General features: G+C 37.1%; 2 protein-coding genes across 2 annotated transcripts in view; both read right to left on the bottom strand.

The window, feature by feature from the left end:
• The window catches only part of rps16 (ribosomal protein S16), a 1,145,183-nt gene that overhangs the window by 901,573 nt on the left and 226,394 nt on the right, over positions 1 to 17,216 (bottom strand). The gene's annotated exons all lie outside the window — the stretch shown is intronic.
• pawr (PRKC, apoptosis, WT1, regulator) overlaps positions 1,202 to 17,216 on the bottom strand; it is an 85,585-nt gene continuing 69,570 nt past the window's right edge. The window contains exons 5-7 of the mRNA XM_049473945.1: positions 14,971 to 15,073; positions 12,741 to 12,845; positions 1,202 to 5,321 (exon numbers count right to left, since the gene is read on the bottom strand). Coding sequence (XP_049329902.1) covers positions 5,235 to 5,321; positions 12,741 to 12,845; positions 14,971 to 15,073 — 295 coding nt within the window. The 3' untranslated portion in view covers positions 1,202 to 5,234. The remainder of the gene's footprint in view (positions 5,322 to 12,740; positions 12,846 to 14,970; positions 15,074 to 17,216) is intronic.

Here is a 17,216-nt window from a genome sequence, read left to right as displayed (position 1 = left end):
TGCCATCACTTTATTAATATGCAGACACGTTTTACAGCAGCCCTGCATCCTCCTGATAGCACTGCACACACAGAGCACGGCCAGGGGGCGGGGCTAATACACTACTACAGCGCACAAGTTTAGGGACTCTCTTCCCATTTTACTGCTGTTTGATTTTCACTGCTTATTTTTCAATTAGACATAAAAATATATAAGTATATAGTATACGCCAGCAAAAGTTTGAGGTTGATAAAGTAGCAGCAGTGTGAGAGCGTATAGTACTGTAAAGTGTATTCTTAGGTTTACAAATAAAAAGCTTTTCACATGGAAAAAAATACTTTTTTATTGCATTTTTTAAATAAGAGTGTGAACAGGGTTAAAAAAAACCAACAACAAATAATTCATTTCCCAAATTGAATACAAATAATTTTCCAAAATGCAAATTCAGATTTTTTTTCAGTTAGAATGCTGTCTTAGGTGGTTAATGTGGTGCCAACATGGTGCAAGGGGTTTGTTTTAGATTCTTTAGATTCTTAAGTGTTCTGTTGTTGTTAGATAATTGATACAACGTTGATAAGGGGTTCATTGGGTGTTACACAGTAACTGCTTGCTAAAATATTGCTAAGTGGTCTCCAGAAGTTGGAAGGTGATTGTAAGCTGGTTGCTAGAATGTTTCTTCGGTACTGCCAGGCTATTTGCTGCTTGTGATTCCAGTGGATGTTACTGACTGGTTGCTAAGATGTTGCTCAGTGACTGTAAGGTGGTTGCTAAGGTGTTGTTCAATGATTATTAGGTGGTTCCTAGGACGTTCTTAGGTGAAAAATGGTTCTTAAAGTGGTTACCAGGGAAATTTTAGTTAATGTTATTAAGTGGTTGGTAGGAAGGTGCTATGTGGATACTAGTGTGCATGATAACTTAAAGAAAGAATGAATAATGGCAAAATAACAATTTTCCATTTCCATTTCTGATCATCTGAAAATGAAAAGGCTTTATTTTTAAACCCAAACAGCCTATTTTCTCATTTTTAATTTGCTATTATAGGAGACCGAAGCAGAAAAGATGAGGAATAATAGAAAAGCTGGCAGACTGAAATTAATAATAGTGTCTGGAATATTAAAAATAAGCTCATTACCATTTTATAATGAATAATGAGCACATCGACATGAAAATTAAACACGATTTTCTCATTCCGGCACAAAATGAACAAACAAAACTGCAGAGATAGAGAGATAATCAAACTTTTATTAAATGACTTCATCTTCTGTACATGCATAATGCATAGAGGGGCGAGAGAGGCAGGCACAGTGTAAGAGAGAGAGAGAGAGAGAGAGAGAGAGAGAGAGAGAGAGAGAGAGAGAGAGAGAGAGAGAGAGAGAGAGAGAGAGAGAGAGAGAGAGAGAGAGAGAGAGAGAGAGAGAGAGAGAGAGAGAGAGAGAGAAAATGTAGATTTGTCTCAAAGATAAAAAAACGAAATGTTCTCCTTCGCTAGAATTGCTGCTTTTCTGCCTATATAAAACCCATCGATACAGAGCAACAAAGCCAGTGGTGGAATGATACGCTGCCTATATAGCTAATACACTGATCAAACATAACATTATGACCACCTCCTTGTTTCTACACCCGTTCATTTTTTTTAGCTCCACTGATCACATGGGGTCTTTTCCTCTGCATACATTACTGGTGTAAGCAAGTATGTGAGTAAGTGTGGATCAGATACAGCAGTGCTGCTGGAGTTTTTAAAAACTGAGTTTAATCTCTCACTCTATTACACACTCCTACCTCTATCTGCTCCACCTTGTAGATAAAGTCAGAAAGTCAGAGACAGAAGCTTTGAATCTGCTGCTGCACAGTTTGTGTTGGTTATCCTCTAGTCCTTCATCCGTCCCACAGGATGCTGCCAACAAGACGCTGTTGTAGAACAGTTCTCAGTACAACAGTGACACTGAATGAGGTATTTAAAAACTCCAGCAGCACTGCTGTCTTAATTGCAGAACGTATATGATCAGTGGAGCTGAATACATGGATAACAGGTGTAGAAATAAGCAGGTGATTATATTATGGTAGATCTGTGTATATGGCCTCCTCCACTGGCTGATTTGGTTATGGTAAAACACACTGCAGGAGCCTAGAGCCTAGAAACCTCACTAACCATATATCATGAATAGCTACACCTAATGAGATCACAAATAAACAAACTGTAAACATCTGAATTATGCATTTGACAGAAAATTACACACATACAGCACGCTTACTCTTCAAAACCTAGAAAAAAAACTCTGTTGTTCGTCTGGAAGTGTCTATGGTGTGGAATGATTTGAAAGTCAATTTTAAAGCAAGAATCTGTCAAAAAAACAAAATATCACATTCACACCGTTCTCAATGTCATTACTCAGCTAAAAACAAAAAATGTTTGGTGCTTGGGCTTCAGCTATGAGGCTATAGCAGCTAATTAACATTAGCAGTTAGCTAGCTAGCATGATGCTAACTGTATCACCTAAAGACCTCAAACCATGGCTAATTGGCTTATTATGTGGTTTCTGACATTGTATGACCTATCGTTTTTGTGATTTATAGCTTTTAAGTATTGCTAACAATTATCTGCAACACTGACAAAAATGATAATCCAGGCTACCAAGCAATGAACACAAATTTAAGTACAGAAGAAAAAGTTTTAAACATGCTTCTAACTGCTTTTAGCAGTGCTAGCAGAACTAAGTCTATGTTTATAGATTTCAGTGATTTATACAGAGCCAGAAACCATATAATCAGGTTTATTACAATTATAAATTACACAGCTTGAGAAGAGAGTGTAATGATTTAGTGCAGTTAGCATACTACTAATTGCTAATGCTAGCTATATTAGCCTTTGTAGCCTCAGTGCAGGACTGAAGAAGTGAGCTCTTCCATGACTACATTTGGGGTACGACATAGTGTACAAAATAAAAATATTTATATTAATTAAGGTTTTGCCAAATTATGACTTTAATAGACAATATTTTTACCAGTCTTCAAGTATATACTGTTTTTGTTTTTCTTTTACAAATAAAAAGAAAACAATCGAACTTTATTCATTCTAGAATTGTTTTAATTTCAACTCAAAATATCAGGAACATTATCAAATGAAAGATGTATTTTATAATATAAAAAATACACTATTTTAAATATGCTATAATAGATTTGGGCAATAATAGATTGGGCAAATAGAAATTAATAATACTGTCCTGTATATTAAAATTTTACCATTTTAATGCATCCTTCTTCTGCATTTTATAACAGAGTACTAATAAATCATCTGTCAGAACGAAAAAACAAACAAGACACAAACTTGGGACGCACCAATTATTTGGCAACAAAAATTATTCAGCTAAGATTGCAAAAATTGGCTAAATAATTGACATAGTTTAATAATTTATAAGAAACAATGATGTTTTATGATGTGATCAAATTGTCACCAGCTGGATTATTTAAACTTATTAGCTAGTAGTTTTGTAATTTATTTTTTTTGGAAACCAAAACAAAACACATTTAGGCTATTTATTTAATTCACATTAAAAATAATAATGAAAACCTAAAAAAGTGCATCCCTATTTCTTTTCTCTGAATGGAAATCAAGCTTACATTTTTACTGTATGTAACTGTATTTCTAATGGTCTGTTGGTCTTGAAATTTTAACAAAGTGTGAAAAACAGTTGCAGCTTTTAAATAATACCAAAAAATTTAAAAAAGAAAAAAAAGAAAAAAGAAATTTTGTACTAACAATGACGTAATGTTCTTTATTTTCTGTAAATAAATTCTGTAAATCTGATCCAGACATATTTAATCTTAATTTTGTTACATTTAAAAAATGTTTACATATCATAATCTGCAAATAGAATATGCAAATCAACATTAATAGTTTGAGATGGTCTCAGAGCTCTGCATCATGCATCTGTACTGTGGGGGGGTAAAGCACAGTGTGTGCTGGACGCTCAGTGGTAATGTGCAGGGCATTACACCCACTTTGGCCAGAAAAACCCATTTCCTTTTCATTTTGGTGGCAATGACTCGGTTTTCATCTTACAGACACCACACACACACACACACAGCTCAGACAGTCTGAATAACTGTACAGCCGTGTGCAAACGCTTCAGTGATATACAGCAGCACATTTTAATTCACAATTATTGATTATTTGCTGGATTTCATATTGTAAAAGCGTATATTGTCACTGTATCCCAAAAATGCATATATCCATAATATAACATTTATAGAAGAAGGAAAAAAACATATGTCTCTCTTTGGATGTAATTGTAATTAAGACTTAATTTTCATTTTGGAGTATTTCTATTGGTCCATTCATCTTGAAATATTGATACGATATAAAAAATTATTCAGACAGATTTAGGGGAAAAGACAAAATGGAGATACAAGGATTTTTGTCCAATAGTAATGCTGGGATGCAACAAATGCAACAAATATTTTTTATTTTATATTCAATGTACAAATGTTTGACTGGTGCTGCAAATAGTATTTCTGATTGTAGTCTTTTTTGGATTATATATTGGTAATTATGTAATAATATGTCCCTTATGTATTATATACATCTATGCTTTCATACAAAAAAAACCTTTTATCTCCAAAACAGTAAGGGAAAAAAAAACTTCTTAACTTAACTCAATAGAATGTAAAAAGTCACTGTAAAAAAATTAAATTCCAAGTAATTTTAAAGCATTTCTATTGGTAAAGTTCTAATACAGTTTAAAAAGCATTATATTATTTATTGAAACATTTTTATTTATGTAAATGTACATGTACTATCTATTAAATTCAGTACATTAACAGTAATTGTCTATTAAAATGTGCAGAATTTCCTGGGTAGAGTGTGAATGTGGTTTATTTAAGCTCAAAAACAATAATTTCAACAGTACACTGAAGTAGAGGGGTACTAATACTTTTGCACACGGCCGTAGGTCAGGGCCCTTTCTGCATACGTAGAAAAACAATCGGATGAAATCAAGACGGTACATTCAATTTTTAACGTAGCGACAGTTCGTAAACTTCCGAACCTGAACGCTGTACGTACACGTATACACACATTTACATTAAATAGAACATCATAGCCTGCTGACATCATACACACATCATCTTCATCTTAATCATCCCCACACCAGCATCATCATCATCCTCATCCTCCTCACAGACAGAGACACGGACAGGTTATGTTGAACAGGCCCAAGCAGAAACACGCCATGTTTTTCTCTGGGTTCCGGGACGTTCTACCTCGTCAGCTGACCCACCACCTTCAGCAGGGTCTTATTCTCCTGCTTCAGCTGCTCATTCTCGTCCTCGATATCATCCAGATCCTGAAAAACACACATATTAGAACAATTCCACCTTAACAATTACAGTTCCTTAAAAAGTTCTATAAGAAAAACACTGGGTGGTTCTAATAAAGTGGAAAGTGAGTGAAAGCACAGTCTATGTAGGTATTTCCAATCAAGTGGCCAGTGAGTAAAAAACAAGAAGGCCAGAAAGGAGTTTATTGAATTTGTTAATGTAGAACATCTTTATCTGTGAGTACATGGGAGTATATGTGGATACATAAGGGTATATGAGAATATATGAGAGTACATGAGAGTATATGAAAGTACATGAAAAGACATGAGGGTATATAAGAGTAAATAATAGTACATGAGTGTACAAGAGAGTCTATAAGGGTACGTGAGGGTACGAGAGTATATGACAGTATATTACATGATATATGTATACAGTGTATAAGGATATATGAGAGACTGAGAGTATGAGTATTTGAGAATATATAAGAGTCTATGAGAGTATATGAGGGTACATGAGGGTAAATGAGACTATATCAGAGTACATGAGGGTACATGAAAGTATATGAAAGTCTATTAGAGTACATGAGGGTACACAAGGGTATGTGAGAGTACATAAGGGTACAAAAAAGTATATTAAAGTCTATTAAGAGTACATGAGGGTGTGTGAGGGTATGTGAGAGTACATGAGGGTGTGTGAGGGTATGTGAGAGTACATGAGGGTATGTGAGAGTATATGAGGGTACATGAGGGTATGTGAGAGTATATAAGGGGACATGAGGGTACGTGAGAGTATATGTGGGTACATGATTGTATGTGAGAGTATATAAGGGGACATGAGGGCATATAGGGGTATGTGAGGGTACCTGAGATTATATGAGGGTACGTGAGGGTATATGGTGTTTTTGGGTCAGTGCTGCCCTTCAGCTGAGCTTGCTTTATAATAACAAATTAAACATTAGCGCTTCGATTAGCCACAAATGAGCCACCCCACTGCCTCATCAAAGCTCAGCCGTGAAAGTGACAACTCTCATTTTCACTTTCCTCCATCAGTGACGACTGCAGCCAATCGGACGGATTAGCTGCTTGTCGGTGGGATGTCAGCAGTGGAGATTACGGAGGAGTCGGACACGAGTTTAACGCGAGAGCGGACGAGAGAGGGCACGACTCAGCACGGCGATTAATGGAAAACGCCGCTCATTTCCACTTCAAACTGCGGCCTGACAGCAACAGTGGCCTGAAAGTGACCACATTAGCGTGAGTGGCGTCTTCTGGACAGCAAAACACTTATGGACTCACCCCGGGGCCTTTTACTGGGGGTCCGTAATTAAAGTTGCATTCTAACATTAAAGACAAAATGCTAATTTCTTTGCTGTCCTTCACCATACTGACTGAAAGTTCAGATATCATAAAAAAAAAACTTAATATTCTTAGCTTTTCCTATAGACCAGTTGAATCCACACCTGGGATGCACTGAATATTTGGTAGCTGGAATTATTCAGATAAAAATAAAAAAAAGCCCATTCAGCCAAATAGAGGAGTTTCCTCTAACATTAGTTTTTTTTAAGCAGAGGTGGTACTTTACTGGATACACAAAAGAGAGAAAAACAGATGTCAGAGTTAGCTTAAAGCTAAAAACAGACAGTACACTTCTTATAGCTACAAGGTCACACAGGGACTTTAGTCTGTCATCAATTCAGTGAGTAATCTAACTCAGAAAAAGCAGTTAGCATCACAAACTAACTGCCTCACCCTGGCAGAACCTATTCAACCTATTCATTTTAAACAGTCCTCCGCAGGATTCTATAATTGCATGTGCCACCATTGCAAAACATAATTTCTGCAATGATGAATGAAAAACTTTTTAATATCACATGAAGGCAACTAATAATAACACCCTAACCACCTGTAATACTATGACAATTACCATGGAGCTCTGGTGAAGGACTGACATATAATGAAACTTTTGTTAACTATTCAATTAAGTTGAGTATTTTGTAGTATAAAAGTGGAGTATTTTGGTGAAATTCTGTGAACACGGGTTTCTGTTCTGAGAATGTTCTGACCAGCTGTGTGGTTTGTGTTGTTAGGGCTTAGCGACCAGAACCAAAACAAACAGAGGAAGCATTAGGTAGGCTTTAATTTATCTAGTAAATACATTAGAAAGGTCAGAAGGTTAAATAGCTTGAGAGTCGCAGTGTACTGAGAAAGGCCGGGCGAGTGCTCTGACCGCGGATCAGTACAAACAGCTACTCCGCTCCGGGGGGTTCTGGGGGTTCAGGGCTAAACCATTAAACCCAGTACGGACCCTGCGCTACATGACAGATCTGTAGAAGCTGAGGAATGTTCTGGTCCACTGTGGGTCTCAGCAGGCTGCCAAAATCTGCAGTGTTTATCTGGCGTCTGGGAGGTTTAGCTGTTCTCACATTTAACAAAATACCCCAGGCATTTCCACCGTAAGGTTTCCCTCCCAAAAATAATATCGCCAGTCTCTCACTTAGTCAGAAACACTAGATAACACAACAGCAGTTATACAGAGTACACTGATGCAGATAAAGCTTTAATGTGGGTTTATAAGAGTTATATACACCATAATATGCCAAAAGCAGTACGGGACAGGAGTATGTATTGTATGTAGGGCTGTCAAGTTAGCACAGGAATCAGTAACATGTTATTGTTTAAAGCAATCAATTATACCATCAAGTTGGATCCCAACGTCCGTGGTAATCTGCCCCGCCCCCTGCACAATGCACAGTTTTTTTCCTTCTGGAGCAGTTCTATTGTTTTGAGAACATGATATTGTAAGGGAGGCAACAACAGGCCTATGCCTTGTCCTCCTAATGCGTATTCCATCTATCCGGTACTTTTAGATGAGACTTAGGTGAGACACTAATTTAAACTAATCTGACTCTATTTATAATTACCAACTAGGTAAATTACCAGTTAACTATTATCAATAACAAACTTACTTGAGAAGTAGAATCAGTCTAATAAAACCAGGTCTGGTTAAATAGTTCAGTGATAGGAGATATGGGCATAAAAGCTAGACAACAATACTGCATAACACATGAGAACAGCCTGGTACTTGGGTTGAGATGTTCAGCGGTCCAGAACTTAGTCTATACTAGCGGTTACAGAACATAACACTCAATCTTATCTGTTTCCCTCAGAGGTTAATATATGGCATAGCCAACAAAACTACATAACGTGAAAACAGCCCAGTACCTAGGTTGAGATGTTCAGCGGTTCAACTTAATCTAAATTAATAGTTATAGAACATAACACTCAAACTTCTTGTTCCCCTCAGCGGTTAAGAGCTTGGTATAGCACCCAGTGAAACTCACTATATAACTATGAAAGTCTAAAAACGTAAAGAATCTCAGACTAGGAAAAAGACTCAACAAAGTAATTACTACAGATTAACAGTTAATGGTTTATTGTGACCTTAATTGACATATGTAACAATATAACAATATTCCTAAAGTAATCTAAAGACAGATCTAAAGATAACAGTTAAGAATAGTGCACAGTACATTTGAAATACAATGTTGTATGGTATATTTGAAGTGGTGGTTACATGCAGAGCATGGGAGGTCTCATACTACCAGACAAACTCAAATAATATGTCCTTGTACTTTCCTTAAATATCCAACCAGAACAATAATCCTCAAATTTACATTGAGATTGGAATTTGGCACTATTCACATTTAGATACCTTTGACCATCACGACCATTGTTCTTCACAGTCTTTGATCATCACGGGGCAATCTAAAACACATCAGGAGCAGGAAGGGGAGTGTCTCTTCAGAATGGAGACATTTCTCCCAAAGTTCAGAAATGTTTAATTTAGGTTATTATTAACATTTCTGCACTGAGACCATTGTACTTCTTACACTGAGACCATTAAAATGATACTAAACATGAACACTTTTACATTTAACATGGACAAGGTACATTTCAGATCCACTATTTAAAAAGATTCTTCACCTCAGTAGACGTCTTCAAGCAAGAGGTGTCAACTGCCCTTTGGCCAGTCGTCAGACTTAATTTCATTAACAATTTGAATAATGGTACGTTCAAAACAATGTCTAAAGTGAGAAGCGGAGATCTCCAAAGACGATTAGGGTACCCCATGGAATAGCCTTACAATATGATCTTGATCTGACCCATATATCAAATATACTTCTTTTTATTTAAGCTGATAAGGCGCAGTTTAACCTGTTACATTAGCCAGACAATATACTGCTATAAAGAACACTGTGCTGTTTTCACACTAAAAGTGTCTTATGTGCAGCGTTCACTGCAGTGTATTACATCTGCACTGCACGTCCCATTGAAAACACAGTGTATAAAAGCGCAGCAGCAAATTTTCAGTGTTCTGTGTAAAGCAGCTTAACTCTGCACAGATATACACACAGGAACACATAATCTTCTTGCTATGTTTACCTTCTTGCTTTCAGACCAGACAGCTCTGACCAATCAGAGACAATGTGCTCGCGTGGTTTATTGGTGCACATTTTGGTGTATTTAAGTTTGTGCCTGAGTGAAACCAAACCAAACATAGGGGCACTTTTACACTCAGCAAAATAAGTTCTAATACAGAAATGCTTAAAACCAAGCTGAGATTTTCACAATAATGTAAAAAAAAAAAAAAAAGTTTCCTCTGTCCAATTTATCATGCATTCTTTTTTCCAGTACCCCATGTCTGGATACCCTACCTTCCTGGAAATGTAACTACAGTCCAGGCCTCACGTTACCGCCCACACACAGTTATATTTCTGGGAAGGTGTGTGTCGTCTACGGCATAGGCTACGCTGTATGCGTATGCGTAGATTATGGCGTAGGTTTGATGCAGAATCATAATTTGGCTGTAACACCCTAGCAGCCACTTGGAATAACAGCTACTGCTTAGCCACAGCAATACACCAAGATGAGTGAAAAGCTAAGTATACTGTATATGTTTGGGTGTATATCTGTCACATTAACAGCATTGAACGTTATTGCAGGCTGTAAATGTGCAGCAGCAGTGCAGTGTTTATCTGTTGGCAATGGGCTCCATGGTGCTGTTTGATTTGGACGGCGGATTCAGACGAAGCTATTTCTGACGGGCGGGTCAGAACCCCCTGGCTGCTGAGGGGCTGGGAGCCTGAGCGTGTTGTACCGACTCACACTGACCCTGGAGCACAGGGCAGGTGGGACAGGCGGATCGGGACAAGTGGGACTGTGAATCAGCACCAGCACCGGAGCTCTGGGACTGAGCGAGAAACCCCACTGATCTCTCAGAGAGAGCGAGAGAGAAAGAGAAATCCTAAAAAGCTGGTATTTTTGGCAGCTGAGCATTTCTGGAGGCGATGCTGCTGCTGCTGCAGGAGTCTCACTGTAACCCTGAGCGAACGTTCAGAACATGCTAATGAGGCAGAGGTTCCAGAGAAGTTGTGATTACAAATTAGTACCTTCAAACACGACGCTGTTCTAAAGACGCGAAGACTTTAAAATGAAACTAATAAGAGCTCTTAAAGTGATAGATTTGATTAATCAGACTCTGAATGCATTCATCTTAAACACTGAACTAACTTTGAACAGCCCAGAACAACCACTTAAAGGAGAACTCCGGTGTAAAATTGCCTTTAATGTAGTGAAACATGATAAAGAGTCCTTACATTTGTTGAATAGCACACCTCCGCTCTCCTGCAGCTTTCTGAGAGACAGTAATTTTGTGCTTTTTGCCCAGCACTCTGTACAATGGCCGTTTCGGGGCATCCCTTGATAAATAGCTTTTTACACAGTTATCCAGGCTGAATGTAGCCTCACACCTCATTGGTAGAATCCGGAAAGTCCTGACATTTAAAACAAGACATTAATTACTTTAAATGTGCACAAAAAGCTTTTTAAAAAACCACTGTTTATAACCTATAACTTTAGCTACATCTCCAGGTGCCGCCATCACTGTACTGATCATGACTTTACTTTAAGATGGCAGCGCCAGAAGATCTAGGTTAAACTACGGGATGTAAACAGTAGTTTTAATGCCTTGTTTTAAATGTCAGTGCTTTCCAGATTTTACCAATGAGGTGTGAAGTTACTTTTAGCCTGGATAGTGGTGGAAAAAACAATTTATCACAAGAGGAAAAAATTATGCCCTGAAGCGTACGTAGTAGAGAGTGCTGGGCAAAAAGCACAAAATTACTGTATTTTAGAAAGCTGTGGGAGAGCAGAGTGTGCTATTCAACAAATGTAAGTACTCTTTAAAATGTTTTATTATTATGTTTATTACACCAAAAGTCAATTTTACATCCGAGTTCTCCTTTAAGCTGGAGTTACACTACAGGACATTTAGTCCAATTTTAACCCTAATTTAAATTGTGATGAGACTTTGCTAGGTGGGTTTTGTCTGCAGAATTCAGTTGCAGTCGGAGCGGACAGTCGGAGTGAAAGCTGTGCAGTGTTTGATAGAAAAATACTTGATTTTTAGCCTCAAAATCACATCCGACTTCAGTCACAGAAAATCAAATGTTTGATTTTTGTGACCTGATTTTGGGCAGAATCTGGCAATCAAAGAGCCAATAAAAACCAGCCAATAAAAACAGACGTAAAAAAGTAATTACAGCCTTTTTAATTTTTTTATTGTAATTTTTTCCATATAACGTGATCACTATTGCAGCAGCTGTCACTATCACTGCACTGTTTGTAGCCGCTGAGTGTTTTGCTCCCCAGCAAAGTGTAGAGACCATGCAGACCACGTCTCTCAACCCACCACTTTACCCAACAACATTTTTACTGGTTATTTTGTTGCTTCTGCACTAATAGCAGCACAAACAATAAATGCAGCAAGCACATGCACTTTATGTTGGCCTCTGAATCTCCAGGGTCACATGCATTGTGGTGGAGGTTATGTTTATGGGCTGTTTAATAACAATACACAACAAGACTGCACACTATTAGGGAAAAACAATATTGCAATATATTAAAAAAAACAATATTTAAAAAAAATAATAAGTCGATTTCTCCATGAGTAAATGATCCAGCATGTCATGATGTCTGTATGAAGATTTGTGTCAAAAATTAGAATAGAATAAATATAACTGTGCCTTTATTAACTGCATGTTAAATAATAAAAATGTGTGTAAATGTGTTTTAGTTTAGAGTTTAGAATCATGAGCCAATAACATTATATGTTAATATTTACAATAATTGTGCGTAGGATTGACTAGGCTGCATTACTGCACAACACAAGAAAATTATAATCTCCCACCAAGACCAATACTCAGTAATACCCATTAAATTATTTAAATCAGCCACTTTTTTAGAAAGAACATTACAGAGTTAGACCCCTTAATCCCTTAAACTGGCCACTTTATTAGAAACACCTACTACTTTGTGCTTCCACTCATGAATGTATTGTGCATGCTCAGTCTCGCCCCCTGCTGATAGGCTGCTGTATGAACTTACTCGGTTTAGCAGGTCAATCTCCTCCTTCAGTTTAACGATCAGTTCCTCTTTATCCTGGTAAGATTTCAGCAGCCGAGTGTTCTCCTGCCTCTCCAGAGACAGCTCCTACACACACACACACACACACACACAACTGTGAATCATTTGTATCAAACACATATCAACAATCCATTAAATGAACTCATCAGTCCACTCATCAGAGTAACTGTGATTAGAGCTGGAGTCCTTAACACCACTGGCTGAGAGAAGAGCCCTGCATCATGGACAATGTTCACCGTCCTCTGCACAGCACCATCACCAGGCAGAGGAGCTCATTCAGCGGCAGACTGCTGTCCCAGTCCTGCTCCACAGACAGACTCCGAAAGTCTTTTGTCCTCTCAGCACAGCAAACTGAAGACTCTGTGACACTTTTTTAGTCCAGCAGCTCTGGTCACTCTAGTCACTGGACACACCCTCTGACATGCCCTATTTATAATATTTTAATAGTTTCACCATATTCTGCACTAATAGGTAAGTTATTGTACACTGTTTACATTTTTACAAATTTGCACTGCTAAATTAAATCATTATATAACTGTGTACCTGCACTTTCTTTATGGCTGACATAATTTGTCTTCTTAATATGAACAACAACTGGTGTTTATTGTCTACTGTGTTTAACCACACTACCTCCATTCTCTATCTATATCTAACTAACTAACTAACTAACTACACTCTAGGACATTTTGTATAGTTATAAAATGTTGCTCTGTTTTAATAATATATACAAGCACTACTTAAAATGCTTATACAGATGCAAATATTAAGATAATTTAGATATGTTACCACATATTCATCGAATGTTTACTTGGTAAAGTAAAAATAAAACCAAATACTGTACGCTCTTTATTATTTTAGTCAATACAGTCATTAATTTTAGTTAACATCTTTTCACTAATATTATATACCCTGAGGCTTTAGTATGAAGTATTTCCAAAATGGCAGATTAGCCATATTGGCTATCAACTGGCAATGGTAACTGTCTTCGAGCTGAATTAATAACTAATGTTTGTTATCAAATGGATGGCGCTGTGTGGTTTAGATTAGTAGGTTCTCTGGTTTGTAAATTATGGTTATATTTTAGTTATTGGCCTCAGCTAGCAGCTCAATGCTAGATAACAGATAAACTCAGCAGTATAGATTGGAGAGTGTTAGCTTGGATGTTGTTTTCTGAGATTAAATAAAGGCTGATGTTGGACATTAGACTGATGACTGTGCAGGATAGATATTTTGTCTAGCTGACTGGCCTACAGAGGCTTTTTTGCTTACTGACGCACTGATGAGTGATAAAATGAAAGAATGCCGGACTCAAATAGCATTGCTGCCGCAGTGTTTGCACCGATCGTCGCTTATACTTTAACCTTTATCAACATAAAGAGCATCCCTTTTTATTGAAAAACCAAGCTTCATCACACTGCCAGTATTCTGGCTGAATTAGAAATACAAATTGAACATCTACACTCAGAGTGTACTACTCTATTATCAGTGATCAGTGAAAGACTGTACAGGACTGTGCAGATCAGAGTCTGATTCAGTCTGACTCAGTTCGAGAGTGAGGAACAGAAGGGGGTCAGGAGGATGGTGGAGTCCTGTGGGGTTAAACACTCTGGCATTTCAGACTGAAGACAGACTTTCATAAGAGGAGCAAGGAGAGATATCTCCACCAGAAAGGTCAGCGACAAAGAAAGAGAGAGAGAGAGAGAGAGAGAGAGAGAGAGAGAGAGAGAGAGAGATAGATAGAGAAGAGAAAAAATACGGGATAAAAAAAAAAAGCTGGAACAAAAATGGAAGCATACGGTTTTCTACTGGCATTGCATATGGGATAAAGTGTATGCACACATTTTTCTACATATCGTAACATTATAATATAATAATAATATTTTATCATTGGCCAAATTAAAAATGTTAAAATATATGTTTGTACAAAATCCATGGGTTATCCTGGGTGATGCCTAGTAGAATAGTGCACCACCTCTGTTTTATGCAGGTTCTTGACAGTCTTTTCTTGGGACTTGCTTTGCCTGTCCTACCAACATATGAGCAGAACTCTCATAGCAGTTCCCTGTTCCTCCAGACCTAATCATGACCTCAACACTTCCGAAGAACTTCCACGACTTTATAACCGTCCCTAAAATATTTGTCTATTGTTTGGAAATTGATTTCTTTTGTGTTTTCAGATCTTTTGACATACCTTCTCCAATTCCTCAATCCTCCTCTCCAGTCCAGAAGGTGTTGAACTGTCCCGTCCATGACGACTGTAACCTTGGCGATGTCCGTTTCCTGCATCATCCTCACTGCAAACAAAAAAACACACAAACACACACCTCAGTGTAGATCATAATACCTACATGTAGAAAGTAACATACATAATATTAATATATAATGTTAATAATAACATATATATATATATATATATATATATATATATGAAAGACTTTAGTTCTGCCTCCTTTGTGTATATCACAATACCTACATTTAGTGTTCATGATTTTACTATTTATATGTTCGATAAAATGAACTGACAACATTTCTCCCAAATTCTAAATAAAAATATTGTCATTAAGAGCATTTAGTTGGAAAAAATGTTTAAAATACGGTCATAATAACTAAAGAGATGCAGTGCTCTCAGTCAATAAATAATGCAAACAAAACAAGTTTATTGTTGAATAAGTTAACAGTCAATCTCCAGATATGAACTGCACTGAAAAGCTCTGGAAGAAAATCAAGAGGAAAAAGGATGATCACAAGCCATCAAAGAAAGCTTGAAAAAAACTGTTTGAAATTTTGCTCAAGGAGTAGCATAAGGTCACCCAAAAGCAGTGTTAAAGACTGGTGGAGGGCATGCAAACACACATTAAAAATCAGGGTTATTCCACAATAGTAATTTATGAACACTTAAAACAATAATATTGTTGTTTTTAAATTAATATTTTTATTTGGAATTTGGAAAAAGTGTTATCAAATAGATGAAGAAAGGGAGAAAAATAGTTACATACAATTAATTTGAATACTTTTATATCTCTGGGTTATAAACGTACAAATATGTGCGAAAAACAAACACTAAAACTGTAGCATAGCAGCTCTTTAAACCCGTCATCTAACCCCACATTAACAGTGCAGCGGCGCTAATGTCAGCTAATGTACCAGCCTACACAACAACAACTTCAGCTGCAAAACATCTATTCATGCACCAACACACATGCCATTCAACTGCCATCACCCATGATTCACAATCAGGGTATTTACATCACTAATGGAGGAGTTCTGAGAAGGTGTAGGGGGGAACAAACACATGAATAAATTAAATAAATGTAATAAATAAAGAAATAAACATACCATTACATAAATAAATTAGATATTTATCCTTTTGTTACAAAAGAAAAGTAGCCACATCTCTATTCCTTCTGATTTCTAGTGAATAGAAAATAACATGTTCTTTTGTATGAACGAGGCTAGAATTCTGTGTGCGCAGCCTTCTATAGAAGCTTGGATGCTCTATAAGTTAAAGGTACATTTAGCATACAGTAAAAAAAATAATAATAAAATAAATGCACCTTAATGCATTTTATTTCTCAGACACTTATATTAGTCATTACATGTGTGGTCTAATTAGACACGTCGTGTCGTGCCATAAGAGTACATAAAAGTGCTTCACACACTTTCTACGTTTGGGTAGTGTACCTCTTGGTAAGAGACTGATGCATGCTAGACATGCCTCTACGATGCACATAAGGAATTAAAATTTTCCTCAATTCAGAGACTTTAAAAGGAGGAACATTATTGGGTTGAGGACATCCTGCAGACACATGTGTTGCTGCCTCTTATGACAGGACATCGAAATGGCAATTTCCAGCAGGATAATGCTCACCTACACAAAGCAAGGACTTCCCAGGAACTTCTTTGTTGGACTGCAACACAACCTTGACCTAACCTTTTGCCTGTGTTGTTACTTTTGGTCATAAAAGAATTAGATGTATTGTAAATGCTCTGTAACAGAACTACAGGAAAATAAGTTCTACAGTTTACAGACAGAAATAAATGTGTTTCCACACAGCATATCTCTCACCCCCACCGATAACAGCAGATTTATCAGCTATCTGAGAGATAAAGCTGTTAATCAGACCTGAGGAGTCCGATCTGCTCGCAGCTCTCAGGTGTTTCTTCACAGCTTTCAGAGACGCATGGATTAGATGGTGTGTTATTCGTACTGTAGCATTATTTCTAAGGTGGAATCTTGGATCATTTTCTGTGAAGTCAGGAAGTCCATAAGAGAAGATATTTCTGGTGTCTGAAGTTTGGTATGTTTAGTTTAGTATTGGAGCTATGATGCTAATGTAGCTTACTTAAGTACTGGAAGCTAACATCAGTCAATTAGCATGGTGATAACTGGAGGCCAAAAACATCACAAACTTTGGTGGACCAATGTCAGAGTGTAAT

Source organism: Astyanax mexicanus, chromosome 2, assembly GCF_023375975.1.
Source record: "Astyanax mexicanus isolate ESR-SI-001 chromosome 2, AstMex3_surface, whole genome shotgun sequence".
Taxonomy (NCBI): Eukaryota; Metazoa; Chordata; class Actinopteri; order Characiformes; family Acestrorhamphidae; genus Astyanax; species Astyanax mexicanus.
The sequence above is the reverse complement of the archived record's forward strand: the minus strand, read 5'-3'. Positions and strand labels throughout refer to the sequence as shown.